Here is a 26,294-nt window from a genome sequence, read left to right as displayed (position 1 = left end):
GAGCTGAGATGGGGGTGGTGAGAGAGTGGGTAAGGGAACAGACAGGCTGTTTTCTGAACAGGAAATATAAGGTTGGTCAATGAATGATAAGAGTCTTCAATACCAGTTTAGACTGGATTGTCTGGGAAGCAGGGAGCCATTTAAGGCCTTTGAGAGCAATCTTTGCCAAACTTCTCCAGGGTGGAAGGGAAAAAAAACATGTTGGGGAGCTGGAGCCAGGAGGGCACAGTTGTGACCTGATGTTTTTCTACTTGCAGAGATCCCAGTGCCCTAGCTGTCCTGATGTGTCCTGAGTTTCTTTGGTGACTCCAGGGGGCTTGTCCTGGTAGCCAGGAGAGGATGATGTCCTGGGGCTTGTGACACCCCCAGGGACTTTCATTGCCCTCTCTGCTCTGTTTCTGTTCTTGCTGCTGCCCTGAGCGTAGGAAACCCAGCCCTGGGCTTGGGCAGTGAGTGTGTGGTGCTTCTTTTCCCCAATAAAGGCCGATGCTGACCCTCTTGTCTGTGCTCTTTAGGGCTAAGATGAGGAAAGAGAGCAAGGGCGTCTGAACGTGGCTGTGGGATTATGGGACTGACTTATTTAGGAAGAATAGGGGATCCCTTCTTTCTGAGAACACTGGAAATGGATGCTGGTTGGGCGTGGCCGGGGGGAGAAGGATGGAAGCCAAACCCGGGGTGACTTGCCATAGACTTGTCCAGGAGTGGGATAGTCAGGCTTCTTTTTGGACTTGCTGACCTTTCTTTTGTTGGAGAGTATGAGTTGGGGAATGGAACTGGGGTGAGTGGCTAGTTTTTTGAGTCGCTTGGATGGTCCCACCTTGGCTCACCTTCTTTGGGGGCCAGGCCTTGGCTCCAAGACAGGTGTTTTGTCCCCTCCAGGTAGCTTTGCTGTAGGGAGGGATGTCTTTAGGTTCTTGGGACCAAGATAATTTTTTTTTTTTAATTTTATTTATTTATTTATGGCTGTGTTGGGTCTTCGTTTCTGTGCGAGGGCTTTCTCTAGTTGCGGCAAGTGGGGGCCTCTCTTCCTCGCGGTGCGCGGGCCTCTCACTATCGTGGCCTCTCTTGTTGCGGAGCACAGGCTCCAGACGCGCAGGCTCAGCAATTGTGGCTCACGGGCCCAGTTGCTCTGCGGCATGTGGGATCTTCCCAGACCAGGACTTTAACCCGTGTCCCCTGCATTGGCAGGCAGATTCTCAACCACTGCGCCACCAGGGAAGCCCCAAGATAATTTTTTAAAAGAATATTTTTTATGTAGACAAGAAATATATTCTATATCTTGGAGATCCTTTATGCCATCACATACATTCTTTTAATAGAGCTCCATGAAAATAACTAACCAGTTACCTCTTGTTGGACATTAATATTTTTGCACATATAAAAATCATGGCCTACTTTTGCAGATAAATCTGGGTAAATTCTTAGCAGTAGAATCCTAGTTTCTTAAATAGAGCCTGGCAAAAAACAAGCTCTCAGTAAATATTTGTTGAATGAATGAAAGAATGAATGTAATTCCCAAGTCTATCTCATTAGGAGTTTGTTGGGCTGAAATTAATAGAAAACCCAACTAATAGTGGCTTAGCCAGTAAAGACATTTAATTTTCTCACATCAGAGTCTGGAGAGAGGCAGTGAGGCTGGTTCAGCAGCTGGACCGAAACACTGATGGCCAGAGTCACTTCTTCCATCTCCACCATCCTCAGTGTGCTGGCTTTTGTTCTTGTGCCGGTCACCTCATGGGTATGGGATGGTTGCTGCAGCTCTAGATGTCACAACAGGAAGCTGTGTGTAGAGGGCAGTGGTGAAAAGACCTGTACAGCAAACCATGCTCTCCTTTTCTTGATGGAGAGTGGCTTCCCCAGAAGTCACGGCCTTCCCAGGCTTCCCTTGTCATCTCATTGGCTGGAGCTGCAAGGAAGGCCCTGAAAGCAAATATCTGCAAACCTTAATGGGAAAGTGACCTAAGATCTTAAATTAATCCTGCTTCATCCCTGAGACTGAGGCAGGTGACCACGTGGCTATAAAAATTGAGGTTCTAGAATGGATAAACAACAAGGTCCTACTGTATAGCACAGGGAACTATATTCAATATCCTGTGATACATCATAATGGAAAAGAATATGAAAAAAGAATGTATATATATATAAATGAATCACTTTGCTGTACAGCAGAAATTAACACAACCTTGTAAATCAACTATACTTCCAAAAAAAAAAAAAAAATTGATGGGACTTCCCTGGTGGCGCAGTGGTTAAGAATCCGCCTGTCAATGCAGGGGACGCGGGTTCTATCCCTGGTCCGGGAAGATCCCACATGCCGCGGAGTAACTAAGCCCGTGTGCCACAACTACTGAGCCTGTGCTCTAGAGCCCGCGAGCCACAACTACTGGGCCCATGTGCCCCAATTACTGAAGCCCGCGTGCTCTAGGGCCCGCATGCTGCAACTACTGAGCCTGTGTGCTGAAGCTACTGAAGCCCGAGCGCCTAGCGCCCGTGCTCCGCAACAAGAGAAGCCACTGCAATGAGAGGCCTGTGCACTGCAACGAAGAGTAGCCTCCGCTCACCACAACTAGAGAAAGCCTGCGCGCAGCAACGAAGACCCAACGCAGCCAAAAAAAAAAAAAATACACAACTTAAAAAAAAAGCGCTGAGAATTAAAAAAAAAAAAAAATCGAGGTTCTATTAGCAAGAAGGAAGGAGGGAATGCTTTTGGGATGGGCAGGTAATGAACTGTGTGTACCATACTGGGTCAAAGGACATACGCATTTAAAATTTGGACAGAAATTTCTAAGTAGGCAGGGCTTTTGTAACAAGAAAAAAGAAAGGTATCACTGCTCATGTTGAATATTGCAGAAATGCTTTTGTAATTCCCAACTTTAATGGGAAAAGGTGAAGTATAAATTTTAAAAAAACTTCTCACCACTGCTGAGTTTTTGTGCCCCCTTTTCCTCCTCTGTCTTCATACTGGCATGTGGTATTCTGGTTTCTGCTGGTTTAGAACATTCATCTCTTGGACTAGAGGAGACATATGACAGCGTTGCCTGATCTGAAAAAGAGTGGCTGGCGTGAGCCTCGGGGTGGTCATCCTAGGGACACCCATGGCTCCAGGCTCACGATGCAGGGAGCTGGGAAGGACCGGGGTCTGTGATGGGCTGATGAACATTTTAGCCAATCCCTCTTCCATTGTTTTGCTTATCATTATTTATTTGATAAGCAATGTTTATTTGTTAATTATTGTTTATTAAAACAATCAAAATAATATTATACATGCATCTAGTTGGAAAAATCAATATGGAAGAGTTTTCAATGAAAGATAATCTGGGGATCTTAAAATACTGTAGGATGATTTTCTGCCGGGTGGGGAGCAGGACTGGAGAGGGAGGTGTGAGCTCCAGGTGCAGCTCAGGCTGAGCACTGGGAGAGGGGTCCCTTCCAGATATTTCCTTCTCATCTGGGGCAGCCCATCCTGTCTGCATGGGAGCTGCTGACCTGCCTATAGGTAGCAAGTTCCTGAGAGAGAGAGGAAGATAGAAAGGGGAGGGAGGGAGAGAGAGACAGAGAGAGAGAGAGAGAGAGAGAGAGAGAGAGAGGAGGAAAGGGCTGAAGGGCTGAATTTGAACTTGGAGCTGGAGGTCAAGGGCTGAGAGGAAGCCAAATTCCACGTCTGGCACCCTACAACACCCCACCCCTCCCCCCTGCACACCTCCAAGACCTTTCTAGGCAGCTTTTCCTACTGTTGTACCTTAAACCAAAGAAGCCATCAGAACCTTTCCTTCCTGCGAGTCGTAAGGCCTCTGTGGACCCTGGTCCTACTCCCTAACCTTACACCCTGAAATTAGCTTCTGACCTGGTAGAAAAGCCACACACCTCCCCCTCCCTAATTCTCAGCTTCCTGCTGGTTCACCTTGTGAACTTCCTGGGTGGAATTTGAAACCAGCCCCTTACTCTGGAGGGCACACAGAGGGCAGAGAAAGAAGAAAGAGGCAGACCGCTCGGATTGGTAGATGGCAGTTTTAACCAGCAAGGGAACTTACTTGTTTGTTTGGGGGCGGGCTCAAGACCAGCCAGTTTCTGCACCCGCCTCCAGAAGCTTAAAAGTTTACCGGGAGGCCTTAGCCTGGTTCAGCCGTACACCGTACACCGTGCAGATGGTCTCAACAGCATTCCTCTCTTAAGGCTGCATCCTTGGAACACCTCCCACTGTGGGAACAGTGGGCAGAAGGTACATTCCAAGCACGGGGGAGGGGGTGAGGAGCCTCCGATTGCCCGGGTCCCATGCACGGGTCAACCAGCGGTCACATCCTCTCGATGACCTCCTCTAATAAATCCTCACCCTGGGCAGGATTTTCTGAGGTTCTGACACTTGCCAGTCCTCAAGTATGGGTTGACCAAGACCTGTTCTTTGACCAGAGCCAGTGAGTCTTGCAAGTCTTCCCTTCTCCATCCCTTTCCTGACCATCTGGTGGTAGAAGTCCCTAGTTCCACAGGTGCGCTGAGCCCTGACAGCACCATGAACCCCTGCATCCTCTCCCTGTCGTCCTTCTGGATCTCACTGCTGTCTGGTGGGGCACAATGTAATTGGGGAGTGGTGCACGTGGGATGAGAGGGGCAGGAGGCTCAACCCATGCCCCAGGCAAGGGGCCCTCTTGTCAAAGAGGTCAGTGCAGAGAAGGGCAGCCTCATTTAGATTCACAAGCATCAGTAAAGAATGAAGAAACCCTCCCATAGGAGTTCACAGGGAACATTTTTTGAGCACTATGTCCCAGGCGCCAAGCTAAGAACTTTCCATGCACAATCTCATTTAATCCTCATAGTGGCCTTGAGAAGTCCCATGTTTTTCAGATGAAAAAACTGAGTCAGAAGTTTATTTTTTAATTTTTTATTTAAAAAATTTTTATTTCATTGAAGTATAGTTGATTTACAATGTTGTGTTAATTTCTACTGTACAGCAAAGTGATTCAGGTATACATATACACACAATTCTTTTTCATATTCTTTTCCATTATGGTTTATCACAGGATATTGAATATAGTTCCCTGTGCTATACAGTAGGACCTTGTTGTTTATCCATTCTCTATATAATCGCTTACATCTGCTAACCCCAAACTCCCAATCCATCCCTCCCTCACCCTCCTCCCCCTTGGCAACCACAAGCCTGTTCTCTATGTCTGTGAGTCTATTTGTTTTGTAGATATGTTCATTTGTGTCGTATTTTAGATTCCACATATAAGTGATATCATATGGTATTTGTCTTTCTCTTTCTGCAGAGTCAGAAAGTTTAAATAACTTGCCCGAAGTCCCAGAGTAAGTCAGAGGGCTAGTTTGAACCTTGGTCTGTTTGACCTCAAAATTCTTCTAAATTATTTTTTTTTATATTTACTTATTTATTTATTTTGACTGCACAGGGTCTTAGTTGCGGCATGCGGTATCTTTGTTGCGGCATGTGGGCTTCTTAGTTGCAGCATGTGGACTCTTAGTTGCGGCATGCATGCGGGATCTAGTTCCCCGACCAGGGATCAGACCAGGGATCAAACCCGGGCCGCCTGCTTTGGGAGCATGCAGTCTTACCCATTGGACCACCAGGGAAGTCCCTCTTCTAATTTTAATATTCTACTTTCTCTAACTATAAAGTAGTGGTAGGCTAGTGGTTTGGGATCCACTGTGATAGTCTGAGAAGTAAGAAAAAGAGGGACAGGCAAGGATAACTCTGCATCATATTCTCCCTTTCGTACGTCCTCATTTATACTCTGTCATCATGTGCTTATATACTGACTGTCAGACCATCAGGTAACAGCTCTTAAATTGTTTTCTTCCAACGACAACCTGGACCCCAGCTCCAGTCTGGACCCCAGCTCCAGTCTGGACCAGGACACCAGCGCACTCAGGACAGGGAAATTGTTACCGAGTCCAAGCTCGCTCTGCTAGCTGCACGACAGGCCAATAAATTGGAGACGAGGTGTTGAGGGAAGGAATACAAAGCCGGCAGACCAAGGAGATGGCAGAATAGTGTCTCCGATAAATCATTTTATCAGGGTTTGGGTGCCAGTTTCTTTTATAGCCCAGAGAGGGGGAGGAGATGAGGAAGTAAAGTAAAAAGGTCATAAATTTTGCAAGTATCCCTTGGAATGGCCAGCCTTGGTGAGGGGATGTGTTAATTTCTTCTTTCTTGCAGCCATCCACAGGTGGGCAGGGTTCCCTGAAGCAGGCCATTATGTCTGATTATAGTAACAAAACGCAAAGCAAAGGTTAAAGTCAAAGAAACAGATCGAACATGGAGTCCGATTTAGCTCTTCCTGTTAAAAAATGAAATGGAGTTTGTGAGGGTGTCTCATCCAGACACTGAAGATGAGGCGTAGGGTGCTCAGTGAGGGATCAAGACCTATTTGGAGTGGTAGTGGGGCTCAGATGCTCCTCCTCTGGGACCCCAGGCTTAGCTGCGCTTTGGGGGCTGGGAATTTTGAGTGGAAGGAATTCCTTGTTGGTGCTTTTATGCTCAGAGCCACCAGAGGGCAGCAGAGGTCGTCATAGACCATTTCCCGGCAGGAGAAACGTTATTCTGAGTTCGTCCCAGCTTTTTCAATCCACTTTGAGAAAAAGTTACATAGCTGGGTCTATACTCCAGATCCCTACTGAATTACATGTAATAAAGTAAGACCTAACATTATGGCCTTCCTTTTCATATGATGTGGAATGCTTCTGCACTTTTGGTAACATTTATCTTGGGGACATTATCCATTATGTTGTATCAATGTTTCTTGTACCAGTCACAGGGCAAATTCCTTGTGGAGCTCAAGATCAGGAGTTTCCCTCTCATGATAAGCTGTTATGAGAATGGGAAATAATTTATTGGACATCTCTTATGTTGCTATCGAGAGATGATGTTTCATTTTGGCTACCAGGAAGCCAAGAGCTTGTTTGTTTTTTTTTTTTTAATTGGAGTAGAGTTGCTTTACAATGTTGTATTAGTTTCTACTGTACAGCAAAGTGAATCAGCTATACGTATACATATATCCCCTCTTTTTTGGATTTCCTTCCCATGTAGGTCACCACAGAGCATTGAGTAGAGTTCCCTGTGCTAGGCAGTAGGTTCTCATTAGTTATCTATTTTATACATAGTATCAATAGTGTATATATGTCAATCCCCATCTCCCAATTCATCCTACCCAAGAGCCTGGGTTTTGGAGCGGGGGCTGGGTTTGAATTTAGACTCTTTGTTGCTTATTATCTCTATGCAAAATGAATGAGGATAATAACATTATCACTTTGCCCACCTCACAAGATTTCTGGGAAGAGTCAACATATAAAGTAAGCACTTAGCACAGAGCCTGACACAAAATGCACACCCAATGAATGTTAGCTATTGTTACTCAGTTTCTCTACCCTCTTTTACTATCTCTGACTTTTTTTTTTTTTTTTTACTCTCGGTTCAATGATTTTTCAGTTTTATGGAATCTGTTTTATAGTATTAAGTTCCTCAAATCCTGTTTGGAGGAAAGTGGTGTATACATGTATGAGAGGTTAGTACCAGTTAGAATTCTTAGGCAGAAAGAAATATCTAGAGCAGCACTCTCCAATAGAAATATATTGCAAGCCACATTTGCATTTCAAATTTTCTAGTAGCCACATTAAAAAAGGAAAAAGTTTGTTATTTACTCAAAAAGTGAAATATAGAATTACCCTATGACCCAGCAATTCCATTCTCAGGCATATACCTAAAGGAATTGAAAACAGGTGTTTAAACAAAAACTTGCACATGAATGCTCATTGATACGCTATTTACAATTGCCATAAGCTGGAAGCAACCCAAATGTCCATCAGTGGATAAATGGATAAACAAAATAGAGCATATCCATCCAATGGAATATTATTTGGCCTTAAAAGGAATGAAGTACTGACATATGCTACAGCCTGGATGAACCTGGAAAACATCATGGTAATTGAAAGAAGCCAGACACAAAAGGCCACATTCAAACGAAATATCTAGAATAGACAAGTCCATGGAGACAGAAAGCCAGTTAGTGGTTGTCAGGTCTGGTTTTAGAACAGAATTACAGTTTGCCCTTGAACAACATGGTTTTGAACTGTGTGGGTCCACTTAAGTGTGGATTTTTTCCAATAGTAAACACTGCAGTGCTGGTTGGTTGAATCAGAGGATGCGGGACTGTGGATCCAGAGGAGCTTCGTATAGGGAGGGCTGCCTATAAGTTATACTCAAATTTTCTACTGTGTGGAGGGTTGGTTCCCCTAACCCTGGCCTGGTTCAATGGTCATCGGTACTCAAGTGGGCTTTTTAATGTACAGATTTCCAAATCCCATCCCAGATATATATATATATATATATATATATATATATATATATATATATATATAATATTTATTTATTTTTATTTATTTATTTATGGCTGTGTTGGGTCTTCGTTGCTGTGTGCGGTCTTCTCATTGCAGTGGCTTTTCTTGTCGTGGAGCACCGGCTCTAGGGGGCTTTAGCAGTTGTGGCACCTGGGCTCATAAGTTGTGGTTTGCGGGCTTAGTTGCTCCGCGGCATGTGGGATCTTCCCGGACCAGGGCTCGAACCCGTGTCCCCTGCATTGGCAGGCGGATTTCTTACCCAGTGCGCCACCAGGGAGGTCCTCCATCCCAGATATTTTGATTCAGTAGGTCAAAACTACGGCAGGCCAAAAAAGCTGCTTGTTTATTTATTAGTAGTTATTTAAAAAGTGCTTCTCAGGGGATTCTAGTAGGTAATCTGGTTTGGGGATCTCTGAATTAGAAGTTTGTGAAAATGAAACCGAGCAGGACCCTGTGGGGCTTCTGGGCACCGAAGCCTTTCTGTGTCCCCCCCATTTCTTGGTAATAGGCTTCAGCCTCCATGACCTTCCCTGAGTCCCAAAGGGCAGATTCAAACAGTTGCTAATCAGGGAAGGGAGGGGACGCAGACAGAGACAAGGAAGGAGCAGCCAAGAAACAGTAGTGCAGCCTTGGGGCAGGTTCCCAGTTCTGCCTCAAGGGATACACATAACAATATCTTTGAGCTCTTCTGCAGAACTAAAACCCCCAACAAATGGAAGATAAGCTACTTGATGAGGCATTCTTCATTCCAGAGAGAAGGTCATAGTTTGATAACATCGAGAACCATAAAACTCATCAGGAGACTGCCTGAGGCCAGATGAAACTGGCCCTGCACACACCCTGATCCTTATCAGCTGCCCACTCCTCACCAAATTCCCCTCCCCGCCTTTGCCTGGCAAAACAATAAAGCTATTCTTTTCTACTTCACCCAAAACTCTGTTTCCGAGATTCCATTTGGCATCAGTGTGCAGAGGCCAAGTGTTCAGCATCAAAAGCCCCTCTCAGCTACAAGGATCTGTGAGCCCAATTCAATAAACTTTTTTTTTTTTTTGGCCGTGCAGTGCGGCAAGCCAGATTTTAGTTCCCTGACCAGGGATCAAACCCCTGCCCCCCTGCAGTGGAAGCATGGAGTCTTAACCACTGGACTGCCAGGGAAGTCCCATCCTAATTCAGTAATCTGAAATGTTCATCCAGCCTTTACCATTCTCTTGTTTTTCTTCTTCAGCTTTCCCATATGTTCAGAGCTGTTTATATGCTTGGGGTCATGAGTCTTTTTTGTTATTCCTTTTCTCCTCCCCCTCCCCCTTCCTTCATCTCTTCCTTCTCCAGTTTATTATCTTTTGAAAAAACTGCATAATCGTTGTTGAGATATCCAAACAATACAGAAAAGTTCAAAGAGGAAGATCTCCTGGCCCATAGATAACCGTCACAATTGTTGATATGGGTAGCAATCAGGGGAGGTGCCCGTGGTTCTGTAATATAGGCGTTTGTCATTCAACAGTATGTCATAGAGAGACATGATTTTTAATTGTTAAAGTATTCTGTTTCCTTAACTATTTATTAATTTTTTAATATTTAACAAGGCTTTTGCTGTTTCCCATGATCTTTGCCAAATGGTTTCAAAGGCTTTTATTTTCAATTTTATTTCAATGAAGCCAATAAGTGTTTTAGGTGACAAAGCCTCTATCTTTTTGCAACACTTCTTGGGCTTGCAGATAAGATTACTATTGATTTTTCTTGATATAGAGTGTTCTTGGTTTCAATGTTAAGGTTCTTCTGTTCTGCATTGATCCATTTGATATGGAGCTTATATCTTTCCATTTTTAGAGTTCTCCCAGTTAAAATTATTTTCCTTTATTTATTTATTATTATTATTTTTGGCCATACCTCGCGGCTTGCGGGATCTTAGTTCCCTGACCAGGGATCGAAACCGGGCCCTGAGCAGTGAAAGCACCAAGTCCTAACCACTGGACCGCCAGGGAATTCCCTTTTTTTTCCCCTTTAAATACAGGCTTTTCTTTCGAGCATTCTCTCACCCAAGGCCACATAAAATGAACAACTTGCTCCCTTCTCTTCCCCTTGTTTTCTTCTGCCTTCTTAGCGCTGAAACTCAAAACCAAAGCAAACACGCCTCAGTCTCCATCAAATAGCCCAGACCATCAGGGTCCCTAAGAATGAACAGTTTAAGGTACTCAATGCAAAACTTACACTTATACTGAAATGAAAATAATATCTTTCTAGTTTTCCTGATTACAAATTCTGGTTAAGTTCATTAAGGCTGAACTGTTTAAATTACTTTGCTCATGCTTTAAGTGCATGTTTAGCCTAGCAACTGAGTGAGCCTGCCTTGCCCTGGAATGAAGCCCTCATCCAACTGGGTAGTTGTGTGTTAAGGTTCTTGGTTACCAGCAATAGAAAGATGCTGGCTAACTCATGCAAATGGGAGTGTGCTGGAACAATATCGGAGCTCACATGATTCATGGGAAGCTGGGCCTCCATGGTTGGAACTGATGCACCCTGGAGGGTCAAGAGGGAGAAAGCATCATCTAGGCAGGAAGGTCATCTAGGTTGGGTCCCAGTGGCACTACTGTGGGCAGTTTGGTAGGCATGGCTGGCCCTGCTGTTGTTGGTTGCCAGGTCTTTCCTTGTGTGGAGGCTGCCAGCCCACTTGTAGGTGGGGCTGGGTCCTGGGGCAGCTGGCTTCCTGGTCCAGGGGGTCCCAGGGCTAGTGCCTGCCTGCTGGTGGGTGGAGGGGCCCCTGCAGAGAGGAAGGAGGCCCCTGCAGAGAGGAAGGAGTCCAAACTGGTGTTTGCCAGCACCAGTGTCCTCGTGGTAGACTGAGCTCCAAAAAATGGCTGCTGCCAGTGTCTATGTCCTACCTTCTCTCCAGGAGGCTTTCCAAGATCAGCAAGTGGGTCTGACCTCGGCTTCTTTCAAATTACTGCCTCTGCACTGGGATTCTGAGTGTATGAGATTTTGTGCCCTTAAAGAGTGGAGTCTGTGTTTCCTTCAGCCCTCTGGCTTTCCTGTGTACAAGTCTTACTGGCCTTCAAAGCCAGACAGTTCTGGGGGTTCATCTTCCCGATGCAGGACCCCCAGGCTGGGGAGATTGATTTGGGGCTCAGATGCTTTGCTCCTTGGGGGGAACCTCTGTAATTGTGATTATCCTCCTGTTTGTGGGTTGCCTACCTGGCAGTGTGGGTCTTGACTATACTGTGACTCCGCCCCTCCTACCCATCTCATTGTGGTTCCTCCTTTCATCGTGGAAAATCTTTTCTGCTAATCTTTAGGCCATTCTCAGAGATAGTTGCTCAGTAAATAGTTATGATTTTGGTGTGCCAGTGGGAGGAGGTGAGCTCATGGTCTTCCTATTCTGCCACCTTGGCCACACCCTCCCCAAGCCTTCACTCTCATTTGTGACGACCAAATATCCCCAGATATTGACATGTGTCCTCTGGGGGAAAGATGGCCCCTGGTTGAGAACTTAGATCCTAACTGATGTGCTGCCCCTTCGTGGTGAGATGTGTAGAGAAAAGATCTGTTTCCTAGACTTCTGACTCGTGTTGTGGTTAGCAGGCACCTGGAACCAACCCTCATAAGACACTAGAATGGAGGAAGAGAATTCCCTGGAAGGAAATAGGCTGCTACTAGGAAAGAGAAAGGGATACTAAACAGCTTGCTTGAAGTCCTTAGGGCCATAAAGATCCCTGTTAAGAGCCTGTCACATTTTATGGGTCCAAGTCATAGATGGCTGATGCAGGAGAAACTTTCATTCTAAGAAGTAATGTCAGGGAATTCCCTGGTGGTCCAGTGGGTAAGACTCTGCGCTCCCAATGCAGAGGGCCCGAGTTTGATCCCTGGTCGGGAAACTAGATCCTGCATGCATGCTGCAACTAAAAGTCCGCATGACACAATGAAGATCCCGTGTGCTGCAACTAAGACCCGGTGCAGCCAAAATAAATAATAAATAAATAAACATTAAAAAAAAAGGAAGTTATGTCAGGGACTTCCTTGAGGGTCCAGTGGTGAAGACTCCACGCTTCCACTGCAGGGGGCATGGGTTCGATCCCTGGTTGGGGAAACTAAGATCCCACATAACACATGGCCAAAAGAAAAAAAAAAAGAAAGAAAAGAAGTTATGTCAGCTAGATCTCCTTTCCTGACAGCTTCCTGATTTTTCACAGGTTAGTACTTGTGAAATGAGAATATACATGGCCAAGTGGTCTCTTTTTTTTTTTTTGTGAGAATTCCCCAAAGGGGTCTTGTTAACATGCAAATTCCACTGTTCTCAGCTGGGGCCCAGGATCTGCATTTCTAACAAGCTCCCAGGGAGTGCTGGTGCTGCTGGCTTTTTTTTTTTAATTGTCCTTCTTATATTCTTTTTTTCCCCCACCCATTTAATGAAAAAAATTCACAAAAGTCATTCTTTGGAATACCGGAATATAGTTCTGAGAGACTTTCAAGGAAATGGTACTTGAGTCTTTATATAACACTGTGTTTCACAATAGTCAGAGGGAGGAAAGTCTTCAGAATCCATGAATGGGCACCAGGTAGGTTATAACCATGATGTCAGGCCTGGAACAATATATATATATTTTTAAATTTTATTTATTTATTTATGGCTGTGTTGGGTCTTCGTTTCTGTGTGAGGGCTTTCTCCAGTTGTGGCAAGTGGGGGCCACTCTTCATCGCGGTGCACGGGCCTCTCACTATCGCGGCCTTTCTTGTTGAGGAGCACAGGCTCCAGACGCGCAGGCTCAGTAATTGTGGCTCACGGGCCCAGCTGCTCCGCGGCATGTGGGATCTTCCCAGACCAGGGCTCGAACCCGTGTCCCCTGCATTGGCAGGCAGATTCTCAACCACTGCGCCACCAGGGAAGCCCTGGAACAATATTTTATATGGACTCAGAACTGTCGGGATGCTAGACTCTGACTCAACACCCAGAGGCTACTTTCTTGTTTCATTTGTCCTTTTCTGCACAGGATTAATTCCTGGGTGAGGGGCTATGGTGACATCTCTAACCTATGCTTTCTTCCAACTGCTGAGGTTTCTCCAATGCTGTTCCCATAGTCCAGAGGCAGGGATTCAGCACATTCACATATGGCTTTACCCTACCTAAGCTATAGTTCCCCCTACTGTTTATGGCCTGTAGCATATTGACCTACTCTACTCATATCTCTGAACTCATTTGTGAGGCTGGGTCCTTGATGAGACTATGAATAAAGCAGTTAGGGCAAAGGGGAATGATCCTCTATACTCTGACTGTAGAGGTTCAGTTTGGTTTAAGACTTGTACTTCCCAGCTGTAAAGTCACAATTTCTGTGTTGCTGGCCCTTTGGGCACCAGAGATATTTCCCTAGCATATGAGCATTGTTGGGGGTTGGATGCTCATTGATTGGGGGCAGAGGAAATAATTTAATGATGATTGTTTTTGTGCCACTTACATGCAAATCCACTGGGGTCAGTGACAAAATACAGAAACAAACTCAGTTTTGGAAGGTCATGCCAAGGAGATAGCAACAATGATTGCCTTTATACAGACTGACTCATTACATGGGTAGGTTGGTACCTCGGAGAGGTCACTTGTTTATGTTGGAGGAATCTAGGATGGGAGAGATGAGTGAATTTAGATCAGGGCTGACATACAGGAATTTTTCAGTTAAAATTTTATATATCTAATCAGCATGAAAGACAAAGCTGGGCAAGGAAATTAGTAAGAATTCTGAATTCAAAAACCTTCAAGCAATATAGTCCAATTTATTTACTCAGAATAATTTGGGCATAATTCTTCATGAAGAATATTTCTTTTTCCTTGTTTCTTCCTTCTGTCGTATTAAGCTGATTTTCCTTAACTTCTGTCACTGTTAACAAATAAACAAATTTAGTGATTCATACAGTCATTGGAAGAATCAATAGTTCCTTTACACGTTAGCAGAACTTCATAGCTGTTTTTTTTTAATTTTAATTTTAATTTTAATTTTTATTTTTTAATTATTTTTTTATTTATGGCTCTATTGGGTCTTCGTTTCTATGTGAGGGCTTTCTCCAGTTGCGGCAAGCGGGGGCCACTCTTCATCGCGGTGCGCGGGCCTCTCACTGTCGTGGCCTCTCTTGTTGTGGAGCACAGGCTCCAGATGCGCAGGCTCAGTAATTGCGGCTCACGGGCCCAGTTGCTCTGCGGCATGTGGGATCTTCCCAGACCAGGGCACGAACCCGTGTCCCCTGCATTGGCAGGCAGATTCTCAACCACTGCGCCACCAGGGAAGCTCCCATAGCTGTTTTTAATACTAATACTCTCTCCTGATCCATACATCTATCCGTAAAATATTAGTGAGCAAATCTAGTGCTAGACCCTGAGGAGAGACAAGTTAATAAAGTGATGTTTGTGCTCTTGAGCATGTCTATAGTTTAGCCATTCACTATAGATATTGAACCGTGGTATTTGTCTTCACCTACTCTCCACACTCCCATAACTTCTCTTTTAACTGTGCAACCATATGGTGTTGGACAGGATCTCCAAGACCTGAGGCCATCATGGTAGTAGTGACATGCTGGGGGAAGAACTCAGAGGGTCTGGATCTATGTCATTTTTCTAAGTGAGCTTAGCAAGTCATTAACTTCTCTGGGCCTCAATTTTGACAATTTCAAAAGAGTTTTGTTGGACTAAATGACTTGAGACATTGAAATTTGTGCCTATGACTGACTGTCCCCAACCCAAGTATAATGTCTTGTCACCTTGCTCCATTTCTCCAGACCTCTCACTCGATTTTTCTGGAAAAACCATGGTCCCAGGACTTCCCTGGTGGCACAGTGGGTAGACTGTGTGCTCCCAATGCAGGGGGCCGGGGTTTGATCCCTGATCAGGGAACTAGATCCCACACGCATGACGCAACTAAGAATTCGTATGCCACAACTAGGGCTGGCGAGCTGCAACTAAGGAGCCTGCCTGCTGCAACTAAGATCCAGCTCAACCAAATAAATAAATAAGTAAATAAAATAAATATATATATTAAAAAAAGATGTGTGAGTGGTCCAAAAATGGTGTATACTGTTAGTAAGGAGACTGATGAGTATACACCAAGCTTTAACGTGCAGGCTGGTAAATGCCAAAACACAGTTACCCAGCAAGAAGTGCCTTCCAATTTCCTTCCTGATCCCAAAATCTGAGGTCTTGGGACTTCCCTGGTGGTCCAGTGGGTAAGACTCTGCGCTCCCAATGCAGGGGGCCCGGGTTTGATCCCTGGTCAAGGAACTAGATCCCACATGCACGCTGCAACTAAGAGTTCACATGCCACAACTAAGGAGCCAGTGAGCCGCAACTAAGGAGCCCTCCAGCTGCAACTGAGACCCAGCAGAACCAAATAAATAAATTAATTAAACCCCCCCCCCCCCCACAAACCATGGTTCCTAGTATTTGGTGTCGTTGGAATTGAAGGAGGGGGTGGCTGAGAGATCTACCTTTCAGGAAGACAAAATTTTTCACAGAGATATTTTTGTTTAAAGTTGTTTCTGTTGCCTCCGCAGCCAGTGAACACGAAGGGCTCGCACATGTATGTCAAGGTGTTGTAGTAGTATCTGGTCAAAGTTAACTTACAGGTGCCGGCCATTGGAGGGTAGTTGCAGACATCTGCGCAGGAGAATGCCAGAGTCAGGTTATCTTTTCTATGGCCAAGTTGGCATTCTTCTCCTCGCGGACTCAGCCTACTAATGCTCATCAACCCACGGGAATCTACCTGATCCTTGAACACGGGGAGATTTCCTTGAGCATAAATTTCGCTGTGTATGTGATATGGGGCAATGATTCTAGTTGGAGCCTGGGTCTGTGACTCAGATACACAGCTGGAGAAGGACAGTAAGGTAGCTCTACTACCTTAGAGATGAAAGCAGGAAAGACCTGAGGCTTTCTCCATTTATTACAGTACTCCTTCTGGATTTTAAATCTATCTCACTTCCTGATTCTCCACATGCTTTCCCATGTGGAAAGCATCTCCCAGGGACACAAGTCAGAGCCCTGACTTTCACCTCCATAGTGTCTCTGCAAACATACAAGCTAAAAAGGCCTTTGACCCTCTCCATCTACTCCGGAAGGATAGGCTTAAAATGCCCAGTCTGGCAGAAGATGTTCCTCTCCTCCACCAGAGTCTGTGTCCTCCTCCGTCCAGCCTCCCTTTTGGCCTACCCATTCACACTCACCTTGTCTCACTGAGACCATGGAGATCAGTGGTTAGAGCAGGAGCAATGATGACCATATTGGAGACAAAGAAGGAGTTAATATCAGTCTTCTGGAAGTTCAACTACAGCCCTTATCCACAGTGAGGAATTTGCTCTGTTTACCCTGAGTATTTCATGCATGTCCATCAGAATGTGAATCGAGCAAATTAATTTAAATAAGTAGAATGTGAGTGCCCTAAGTCTGTGAATGATAGCTTCTGCTTCCCTGTATCTGTGGAATATAACACAGTGGTCCCATACGTATGTGTTAAATAGAATTGAAACTCACCTAGTACACACACATACGCACACACATACACACACACACTCTCACTCTCACACACATATATCCCACCAATAAAGGAATTTCCTGGACACTCCAGATATCGACCCAATTTTCATAATCTCCACCCCTCTTACACTGAAATCTCTTGGAAAAAACTTAAGTCGATTGTATTTTCTGTCTTCCTCCTTCTCCCGTCCTCAGGCAGAACTCAGTGTAACTCCCAAAATCAGATGCTCTAGAGCCATACGGTTTGAGATAGAAGGAGGACTTGATTCCTGCTTATTGGTAGCAACAACCTCTGGGCTGCCTAGACCCCCTTCTCCTTCACAGTGTCCTCCTGGGTGTCCCCTCCTATTTTGCCTTACTTCCAAGATATCCACTTTCACACAGTTGTCTTCTGAGAGCTGGAGGAAAGATGAAACCTGAAGGTGTATGGAGGGCCATGGAAAAGATGAGGCCCAGAGAAAAGTGAATCCATTCAGACCTCATGGTGTTGCCGTTAGTAGATAGGAGAGTCCTGGACTGGGCTGATATTATATATTGTGGGCAGAGCTCCTTCTCTTGAGAGGAGTTGAACCCATCTCTCTGATTCCATCTCCTCGGGGCCCATGCCTGGGCAGGGTTTTGGTGCATCCAGAATTAGCCTAGTGGGCAGGACAGTAAGTGCTTGGGTACCCAGCCATGTAGCTTGCAAGGTCACGGTTTGTCAAAGCTCCGTGGTGAACCTCAGCCTCCCAATCCCACCTCCACATCAAGGGATCATGATGACTCACGGCTCAGGACGTCAGCATCACATCAGTATCTCAATAATGAACAGTTGTAGATGAATTATTATCTGTGCTTTAATATATAAATGTAAACATTGGAAAATCAGTTAATGTAGCCTTGAACTTAAACTGGAAGGAAAATAGCAAAATAAATATAAAATAAGATATTGATGAGGATAGTAATTGAAATGAATGAATTAGAAAAAAAGAAACAGTATAACTGCCAAAAAAAATGGAAAGTTTGTACTTTAAAAGCACCATTAAAATGACAAAACTTTGACAAGCATGGTTAAGAAAAACAGAGAAGAAATAAACATCTTCAATAAAAAGAATGTGAAAAGGGTAGAACTCAAACATGGAGGAGATGAAAAATTTACTAGGAAATGTTTTGTGTGTGTTTTTATGGTTAAAAGTATAAAAATCTCCATAAAATGAAATTACTCAAACGGACTCAGGACATAGCAAAATGCCTAACTTCATTTGTAAACATGCATGCAGTTTAAATAAATGCCGATTTTACTGGTGAGATGAATGATTATACTGGTAAGTTTGAGCAAACATTTGTTAATCATTTTCTGTATCTTTTAAACCCCTTACTAGAAAAATATTTTAAAATTACAGAAAAATAAAAAGGTATCTATCCCTCTCAATTTCTTTTTAAAATAAATGTCTTTATTTTTATTTATTTTATTTTAAAAAATTTTAATATTTGAAATCTATAGATGGTTTATTTTATTTTATTTTTTGGCCACGCCAGGCAGCATGCAGGATCTTAGTTCCCAGACCAGAGATCGAACCCGTGCCCCCTGCATTAGGAGCGTGGAGTCTTAACCACTGGACCGCCAGGGAAGCCCCTCCCTATCAACTTCTTTATTGACTTGGAGAAAGTAAGGAAAGTCACTTCTCTCAATCCCTCCCTTCAATGTCCAACTTTTCCCCATATGCTTAGAAACCTACTTCTAGGTTTCAGTGTTCTTCGCTCCTCCAAATGCTAGAATCACCATTTTGAGGGTAAATTATGTTTTAGTCGTCTACTACCCATGCCTCCCAAGGTGGGAACAAATCAGTCAGTATATATTATACAGGAAATGGAATGCCAATTAATTCATTAAGTGTGTTTCATTAAGAGAGCTTCTATCTTAGTTTAAAAAAACCAAAGACATAATTGAAATCATGCTATGCAGATGCATCTGGGACTTTTTTTTTTTTTTTTTTAATTTATTTTTGGCTGCGTTGGGTCTTCATTGCGGTGCGCGGGCTTCTCATTGCGGTGGCTTCTCCCGTTGCGGAGCCCGGGCTCTAAGCCTGCGGGCTTCAGTAGTAGTGGCTCGCGGGTTCTAGAGTGCAGGCTCACTAATTGTGGCGCATGGGATTAGTTGCCCCACGGCATGTGGGATCTTCCCGGACCAGGGCTCGAACCCATGTCCCTTGCATTGGCAGGCAGATTCTTAACCACTACGCTACCGGGGAAGCCCTGGGACTTACTTTTATCCCTTAACATTATATTGCTGAGCTTTTAAAATAGCTACATGGATTACATCAATATATCATAATTTAGTTTTTTGGTATTAATGGCCAATTAGATAGTTTTTAAAGATTTTATTGAAATATAGTTGATTTATAATGTGGTGTTAATTTCTGCTGTACAGCAAAGTGATTCAGTTTTATATATATATGTATATATATGTGTGTGTATATATAAATATTCTTTTTCATATTCTTTTTTTTTCTTTTTGGCTGTGCGGCACGGCACGTGGGATCTTAGTTCCCTGACCAGGGATCGAACCCACGTCCCCTGTATTGGAAGGCGGATTCTTAACCACTGGACCACCAGGGAATTCCTTCATATTCTTTTCCATTATGGTTTATCATGGGATATTGAATATAGTTCCCTCTGCTATACAGTAGGACCTTGTTATTTACCCATCCTATATACAAGTTTGCATCTGCTAATCCCAAATTCCCAGTCCTTCCCTCCCCCCCCACCCCTTGGCAACCACAGGTCTGTTCTCTATGCCTGTGAGTCTGTTTCTATTTTGTAGATATGTTCATTTGTCTTGTTTTATTAATAGATTCCACATATAAGTGATATCATATGTTACTTGTCTCTCTCTCTTTCTTTTTTTTTGACCGTGCCACACAGCATGCGGGATCTTCCCCTGACCAGGAATTGAACTCATGCCCCCTGCATTGGGAGCGTGGAGTCTTAACTACTGGGCCACCAGGGAAGTCCTGTCTTTCTCTTTCTGACTTACCTCGCTTAGTATGACAATCTCTAGGTCCATCCATATTGCTGCAAATGGCATTATTTCATTCTTTTTTATGGCTGAGTAATATTCCATTGTATATAGGTACCACATCTTCTTTATCCATTCATCTGTCAATGGACATTTAGGTTGTTTCCATGTCTTGGCTATTGTAAATAGTGCTGCTATGAACATAGTAGATTGTTTTTGATAGATAATTACAAATAATGCTGTAGTGAATATTCTCGAACATGGATCTTTATGTACAATTATTTCTATGACAAATTTTTAGAGGTGAGCTTCGGGGTCAAAAGCATGTATTATACATTATAAAATTCAGCAGATATTACCCAGTTCCTCACAGCCTTGCCAACGCTCATTTATCTGTAAATTTAAAGGGTGAAAAATGGCAGACCATTAACTTATATTTCCCTGACTACTAGTGGGGATGAGATTATTTTAGCATGGTTATTGACATTTTGAATTTGTGAATTGCCTTGCCTCTTCTTGCACTTTGGTTATTTTTATCTTGGGATATCTTTTTTCTTACTGATTTATGAGAGTACTTTATAAATTATGAGTCTTAATTTGCTGTAAGTGTTTTCTCCCAGGGTATTATTTGCCCTCTCATCCTGTTGTGGTTTCTTCAATTGTGTACTTTTAATGTTTATATAATTATATACATATAGTTATATGATGAAATCTGTCATTCATAAATACATGAACACACAAACAAACATAGGGGCTTCTGAGTTTTCTGTCTTAGAAAGTCCTCTATCACTCCAAATTTAGAAAAATGTTTTCATATATTTTCTTCTATTAGTTTATCATTTTATTTTTTTTACATTTACAACCTTAATATATTTGATATTTATTTTTGTATAAATGTGTGGAGTAGGGATCTAATTTGACTACCGTATCAAATGAACAGCAAATTGTCTGATCATTTATTGTAGGATATATAAAATTTTCCTTGATTTGAAATGCTACTTCATCATTTTCTCAATTATACTTGGATCACTTTCTGGATTTTCTATCTCATTTATCTATGAATGTTTTTATTCCTGTACAACTACCACACTGCTTTTAAAAAATTGAGATATAATTTACATGCTCACAAATTTAAGAGTTTTTAGCACAGTCACAAATTGTGCAACTGTCACCACTATTTAATTCCAGAACATTTTCACCACCCCAGAAAGAAAACTCATACACCATTCTCCCATTGCCCTAGCCCCTGGCAACCACTAATCTACTTTCTGTCACTATAAGTTTGCCTTGTCTGTATATTTCACATAAATGGAATCATACAATTTTGGGCCTTTTGTGTCTGGATCCTTTCACTTAATCTTTCCTTTCCCTTTCTCTCTCTCTTTCTTTTTTAAAAAATATATTTGAAATAAAACTTAATTCTGATTCTAAACGAAAGGGAAGAATGACAGTAACAAGATTTCACCACTGAATATTGTGATGTGATAGTAGCAATCTTCTATTCGACACTAAAGGAATAAACAGCTCCATTCTAAAACAGCTAAATATGCAGGTCCAAAAAAAAAAAAGAAGGTATTTTTAGAACTGCCACATTCACTCTGAAGCCTGTCCTTCTCCTTCAGCACCCCAAAGGTTAAGCACATATCCTGCTCAACTTATATAATAATAAAGTGGCAAACATGCTGCACCACTGACATCATAGGACAGTTGCCTGTAAAACTTGACTTCTGACATTGTTCTCCAGACTCATTTTCTCACAGGTCGTCATCCTCATTTGGGTGAACAGTTGTCTGAGCAACCTCTCAGTCATGCTCATGTTACACAGCCAAAGCCAGGTGCATGACAGTCTGATAGGGCACGAGTAGGCATGCCACAATCTCCAAGTTAGGGTCTCTAATTAATTTTCTAGCCAGCCAGAGGAAGGGCTTTTCAAAGTTGAATTTACTTAGGACAGAAATTTCATAGTACTGAAATTTCTTTTTTTAAAAAAATATTTATTTATTTAATGGCTGCATTGGGTCTTCGCTGCTGCGTGCAGGCTTTCTCTAGTTGCAGCGAGCAGGGGGCTACTCTTGGTTGCGGTGCGCGGGCTTCTCATTGCGGTGGCTTCTCTTGCTGCGGAGCACAGGCTCTAAGCGCGCGGGCTTCAGTAGTTGCGGCACGTGGGCTCAGTAGTTGTGGCTGGTGGGCTCTAGAGCGCATGCTCAGTAGTTGTGGCGCACGGGCTTAGTTGCTCCGCAGCATGTGGGATCTTCCTGGACCAGGACTCGAACCCGTGTCCCCTGCATTGGCAGGCAGATTCTTAACCACTACGCTACCGGGGAAGTCCCTGAAGATTCTTTTTTAGTGGAAGACAATTTTGTCTTACCTTTCCTGTCCTTAATATCCACTTTGTTGCCATACAGCACAGTGGGGGTGTTTTACATACTCCTACGAGATCTCCATGCCAGTTAAGCACATTCTTGTAAGTAACTCTTGATGTTACATCCAACATTATAATGCACACTGGGCTTAGATATAATAGCCATCTCTCAGTCCACCAAATTTCTTCTGACCAACTGATCATACATTGAACTTAATAGATCCTCTGCTGGTATGGAACACAAGGGGATGGACCTCAACACCCAAGTAGCTGCATACTTCTTCTCAAATTCACCAGTCAAATGATGTTTCATGAAAATAGTTTTTCCAGTAACACCATCACCAACCAGTATAAGTTTGAACTGAACTTGGGGTTCTCCTTGGGTAGTCATTGTGATATTTCTTCCAGAAGCATCTCTGTGCCCCATCTTAACATAATATTTTTAAGGTTCATCCATGTTGTAGCATGTATCAGTACTTCATTCCTTTTTATTGCTAAATAATATTCCATTGTATGAATATAGCACATTTTGTTTACCTATTCATAAACTGATGGACATCTGGTTTATTTCCATTTTTTGGCAATTATGAATAAAACTTTTTTTTTTTTTTTTGGCTGACTGCAGGGCTTGCGGGATCTTAGTTCCCCAACCAGGCATCAAACCCGTGCCCCCTGCAGTGGAAGCATGGAATCGTAACCACTGGACCTCTAGGGAATTCCCTCCACTTTCTTGATAGTGCCCTTTAAAGCACAATTTTTAAAAATTTGATGAAGACCAATGTATCTATTTTTTCTTTTGTCACTTGTACTTTTAGTGTCATTCTAACAAACCATTGCCTAACCCAAGGTGACAAAGATTTGCCTCTGTGTGTTTTCTTCTAAGAGTTTTATAGTTTTGGCTCTTACAGTTAGGTCTTTGATCCATTTTGTGTTAGTTATTGTATATGATGTGAGGTAGAGGTCCAATTTTCCTCTTTTGCATGTGTATATCCTATCATCCCAGCACCATGTGTTGAAAAAACTACTGAGTTCCCCATTGAATTATCTTGGCCCCTTTGTTGGAAATCAATTGATCAAAAATGTAAGAATTTATTTCTGGATACTCAATTTTATTCAGTTGACCATATCAGGAGAAAATAGGGTTAATGTATCACAATAGGGTAAGTGAAGCAAACACCGAATTGCATAATACCATTGTATTAAGCAGTAAAGTTTAATAGAAGATAAAAAGCTTGAAATGTAGAAACATGAGGTGACTAGTCAGGCCTACCCCCCCGCCAGCTTTATTGAAGTACAGTTGATAAATAAAAATTATATTTAAGGTGTGGAACATGATGTTTTGATGTACGTATACACTGTGAAGTGATAGCAAATTAACATATCCATCACCTCATATAATTACCATTTGTGTGTGTGTGTGTGTGTGTGTGTGTGTGTTGTGAGAATATTTAAGATCTACCTAGTAGAAGCTAAACTCTTGATGTCTATTCCTCACTGTTGGGCCAGGAGTCTGGAGGTGCCTTGCTCCATGGTTCCAACGGTGTCAACATTTTTGTTTAACTTACTAACTAGCCCAGCTCCCAATAAGGAGAAGGAAAACTGAATGGGAGAGGGTCTAGGCTATAATGAATTGAATAAAGATCCCCCAGGATGCTGGAAACCTTGGTGTTTTGCATGAAGTATCTCTGTTATCATGTGCAGTGAAAGTCCTGCACTGCATGTCTCTGGGGGAAGAAAGTGAGATGTTCCATTTCAGTGGAGAGCATACAGCACAAAATTTTAGATGAAAAAGGTTTGAGGCAGAAAACAATGAGGGTCATTAAATTTCCTTTATTTTTTTTTTCCATTGCATTTTCTGTTCTGTCTAGTGGAAAACTAACAATTGAAAGTTCTTGAGAAATGCTTGAGACACTCATGTACCCAGTAGCATTCCATTAGAGGGAAGGACTTTGTATCGGACCAGGCAATTTCATTGCAGTTATATTTCACTTACGGCTAAACCTCTTTTTTTCTGTGGTGTCACAGCTTCCTTAACCCACATTTATGGGCTCAATTGGAATTCTCTTTCACCTGGTAAAGCAGGAAAAGAAGGATTATATTTTTATCTAAAGTGAATGAGCCTATCAAGGGGGATATGGTTAATGCTTCATCGAAGGGACTCTGAAGCCCTAGAGCATGTATTGTACATCATCTGAGGCGGTAAAGGGTCATGGAAGTTAGAAAGCATGAAAGCCTGAAAGATGGAAAGATTAAAAACTACCCAGGAAGTCCCACCATGAGCTCATATTTATTCTGTCTAGAATGTTACTTTGGGTTACCCAATGTGTAAAGAGCCCAGTTAAACAGAGGTTCTGGCCAAAGGTGGGGCAATATGGAATGTACAATATTTGGAGGAGGAATGTTTTTAAAACAAGTTACAGCCTTATAAGATACAGCACAAATATGCTACATAGTTTTCCTTGCTTGTATTATAGAATTAAATGAAATTCCCTCTTCTCCATTTTACTTACTGTTTTATTTAAGATATGTTGGTTGATGTTGAAACTTGCCATTTGATACACTGGTTGCAGAATTTCCTGGCAGGATTCAGGTAGTGCTAAAAGAGAAGGGACTTTACCTGTACAACCCTAGCTCTGAAGGTAGTTGAGGTAGTGAACGGGACTTCCGATGGTCTCTTTTTGGGTTGTGTTAAATGCTTTTGGCTATTTTAATCATAAGCCTTAAGAAGTTTATGAATGGAAAACAGTGAGTCAAGGGGTGGAATGTAGTGAGTATTTTTGGTTTTGTCCACTATCCTCCATCTGGTAATAGCACCCCAATTTTTCTTTGCAGAACTTGCCCTCCACATATTGGACTCTCAATCATGGTGTCCTTTCTTTCCTATAAGTGTGGGCAGGAACAACTCATGAATGGGAGAATGGGGAGCTGTGAGTATTTGGGTAAGAGTCAGGGAATCTAGGCCTTTAATGTTCAGGGATTTTGGTTCATATTGGGCAAATTTTTTTTTTTTAAATTCTTTGGCCTTGCCACGCAGCACGTGGGATCTTAGTTCCCTGATCAGGGATCGAACCCATGCCCGCTGCATTGGAAGCGTGGAATCTTAACCACTGGACCGCCAGGGAAGTCCCGGGCAAATCTTAATTCTGTTATCTTATTAGTGCCAGGATATTTTCTTTTTGCTAAGGGGATAAATTATTATTTTGTACTTGAACATTATGAGTGAGAAAGGTTTAAAACATTTTAGCTTGTAGTGCATAGACTGTATCAATTCTGTTATATATATTATGACTACATCCCCATGTGATTAATAATATATATTCTATGTGGCAACAAACATAAGAAACCGTGATATGGATCTAGGTGGAACATTATTTTTGAAAAATGTTAAACTTATGTTTTAAAATTTCTGATAACCTTTAAATGTTTTTGCATACTTGAGTTCTAGAGTGTCATTATGATCCAGTCCTGTGTTGATAACGTAATCAATATACAATTAGTTTCTCTGCTATGCTAGGTCATATATTGTTAGAGGAAGCCAAGGGAGGCATAATTCCTTTTTTTTTTTTAAGGCTTTCATAACTAAACTGTATAAAAGACTTGGAATCTGATTTAATAGTCAGTGGGTAGAGGCTAAGTATCTTGTGTTGGCTGGAGTACATTCTCCACAGCATGGAGAAAGATCAGGCCAAAAGCTGGAGTAAAAGGTATCTGAAGGTTCTGGTTCCATGGTTCCAGCAAGGTCAACATCTTTGCTTCTCCTGATCACCAGCTCCATTGTCCTTATTAGGACAAGGCTGAATAGTGGCAGGGCTGGGTGGGAGAGGCCCTAGGCTATAATGAAGGAATAAATATATTCCAGAGTGCTGAATGCCTTGTATTTTTCCCCTATGTGTTCAGAAGAAGGGCTAATTGATGGCACCGTTATTTAAATATTGGGTTCCCGAAGTTCCTGTGTGGTCATGTGCAAGCATGGGAGTGAATGTTCAGAACTGCAGGTCCTCAGGGAGAGAAGATGAAATGTTCCATTTCAGTGTGTGAGGTCTAAGACACTGGGTGAAAATGTTATGGGGTGGAAAACAGTGAGG

General features: G+C 42.8%; 1 protein-coding gene and 1 pseudogene across 2 annotated transcripts in view; one reads left to right on the top strand and one right to left on the bottom strand.

Moving 5' to 3' along the window:
* The window catches only part of WFDC3 (WAP four-disulfide core domain 3), a 121,689-nt gene that overhangs the window by 11,277 nt on the left and 84,118 nt on the right, over window positions 1–26,294 (top strand). Inside the window, exon 5 of one of the 2 annotated variants that reach the window (XM_028167294.2) lies at window positions 258–490. The exons of the other annotated variant lie outside the window; for it this stretch is intronic. Coding sequence (XP_028023095.1) covers window positions 258–274 — 17 coding nt within the window. The 3' untranslated portion in view covers window positions 275–490. Of the gene's footprint in view, window positions 1–257; window positions 491–26,294 lie in introns of those variants that run through there. 2 annotated transcript variants of the gene reach the window in all.
* On the bottom strand, window positions 21,602–22,600 carry LOC102999749 (GTP-binding nuclear protein Ran-like; annotated as a pseudogene).

Source organism: Balaenoptera acutorostrata, chromosome 15 (genome assembly GCF_949987535.1).
Source record: "Balaenoptera acutorostrata chromosome 15, mBalAcu1.1, whole genome shotgun sequence".
In the NCBI taxonomy this organism is placed as follows: Eukaryota; Metazoa; Chordata; class Mammalia; order Artiodactyla; family Balaenopteridae; genus Balaenoptera; species Balaenoptera acutorostrata.
This window is presented reverse-complemented; position numbering and strand designations above follow the sequence as displayed.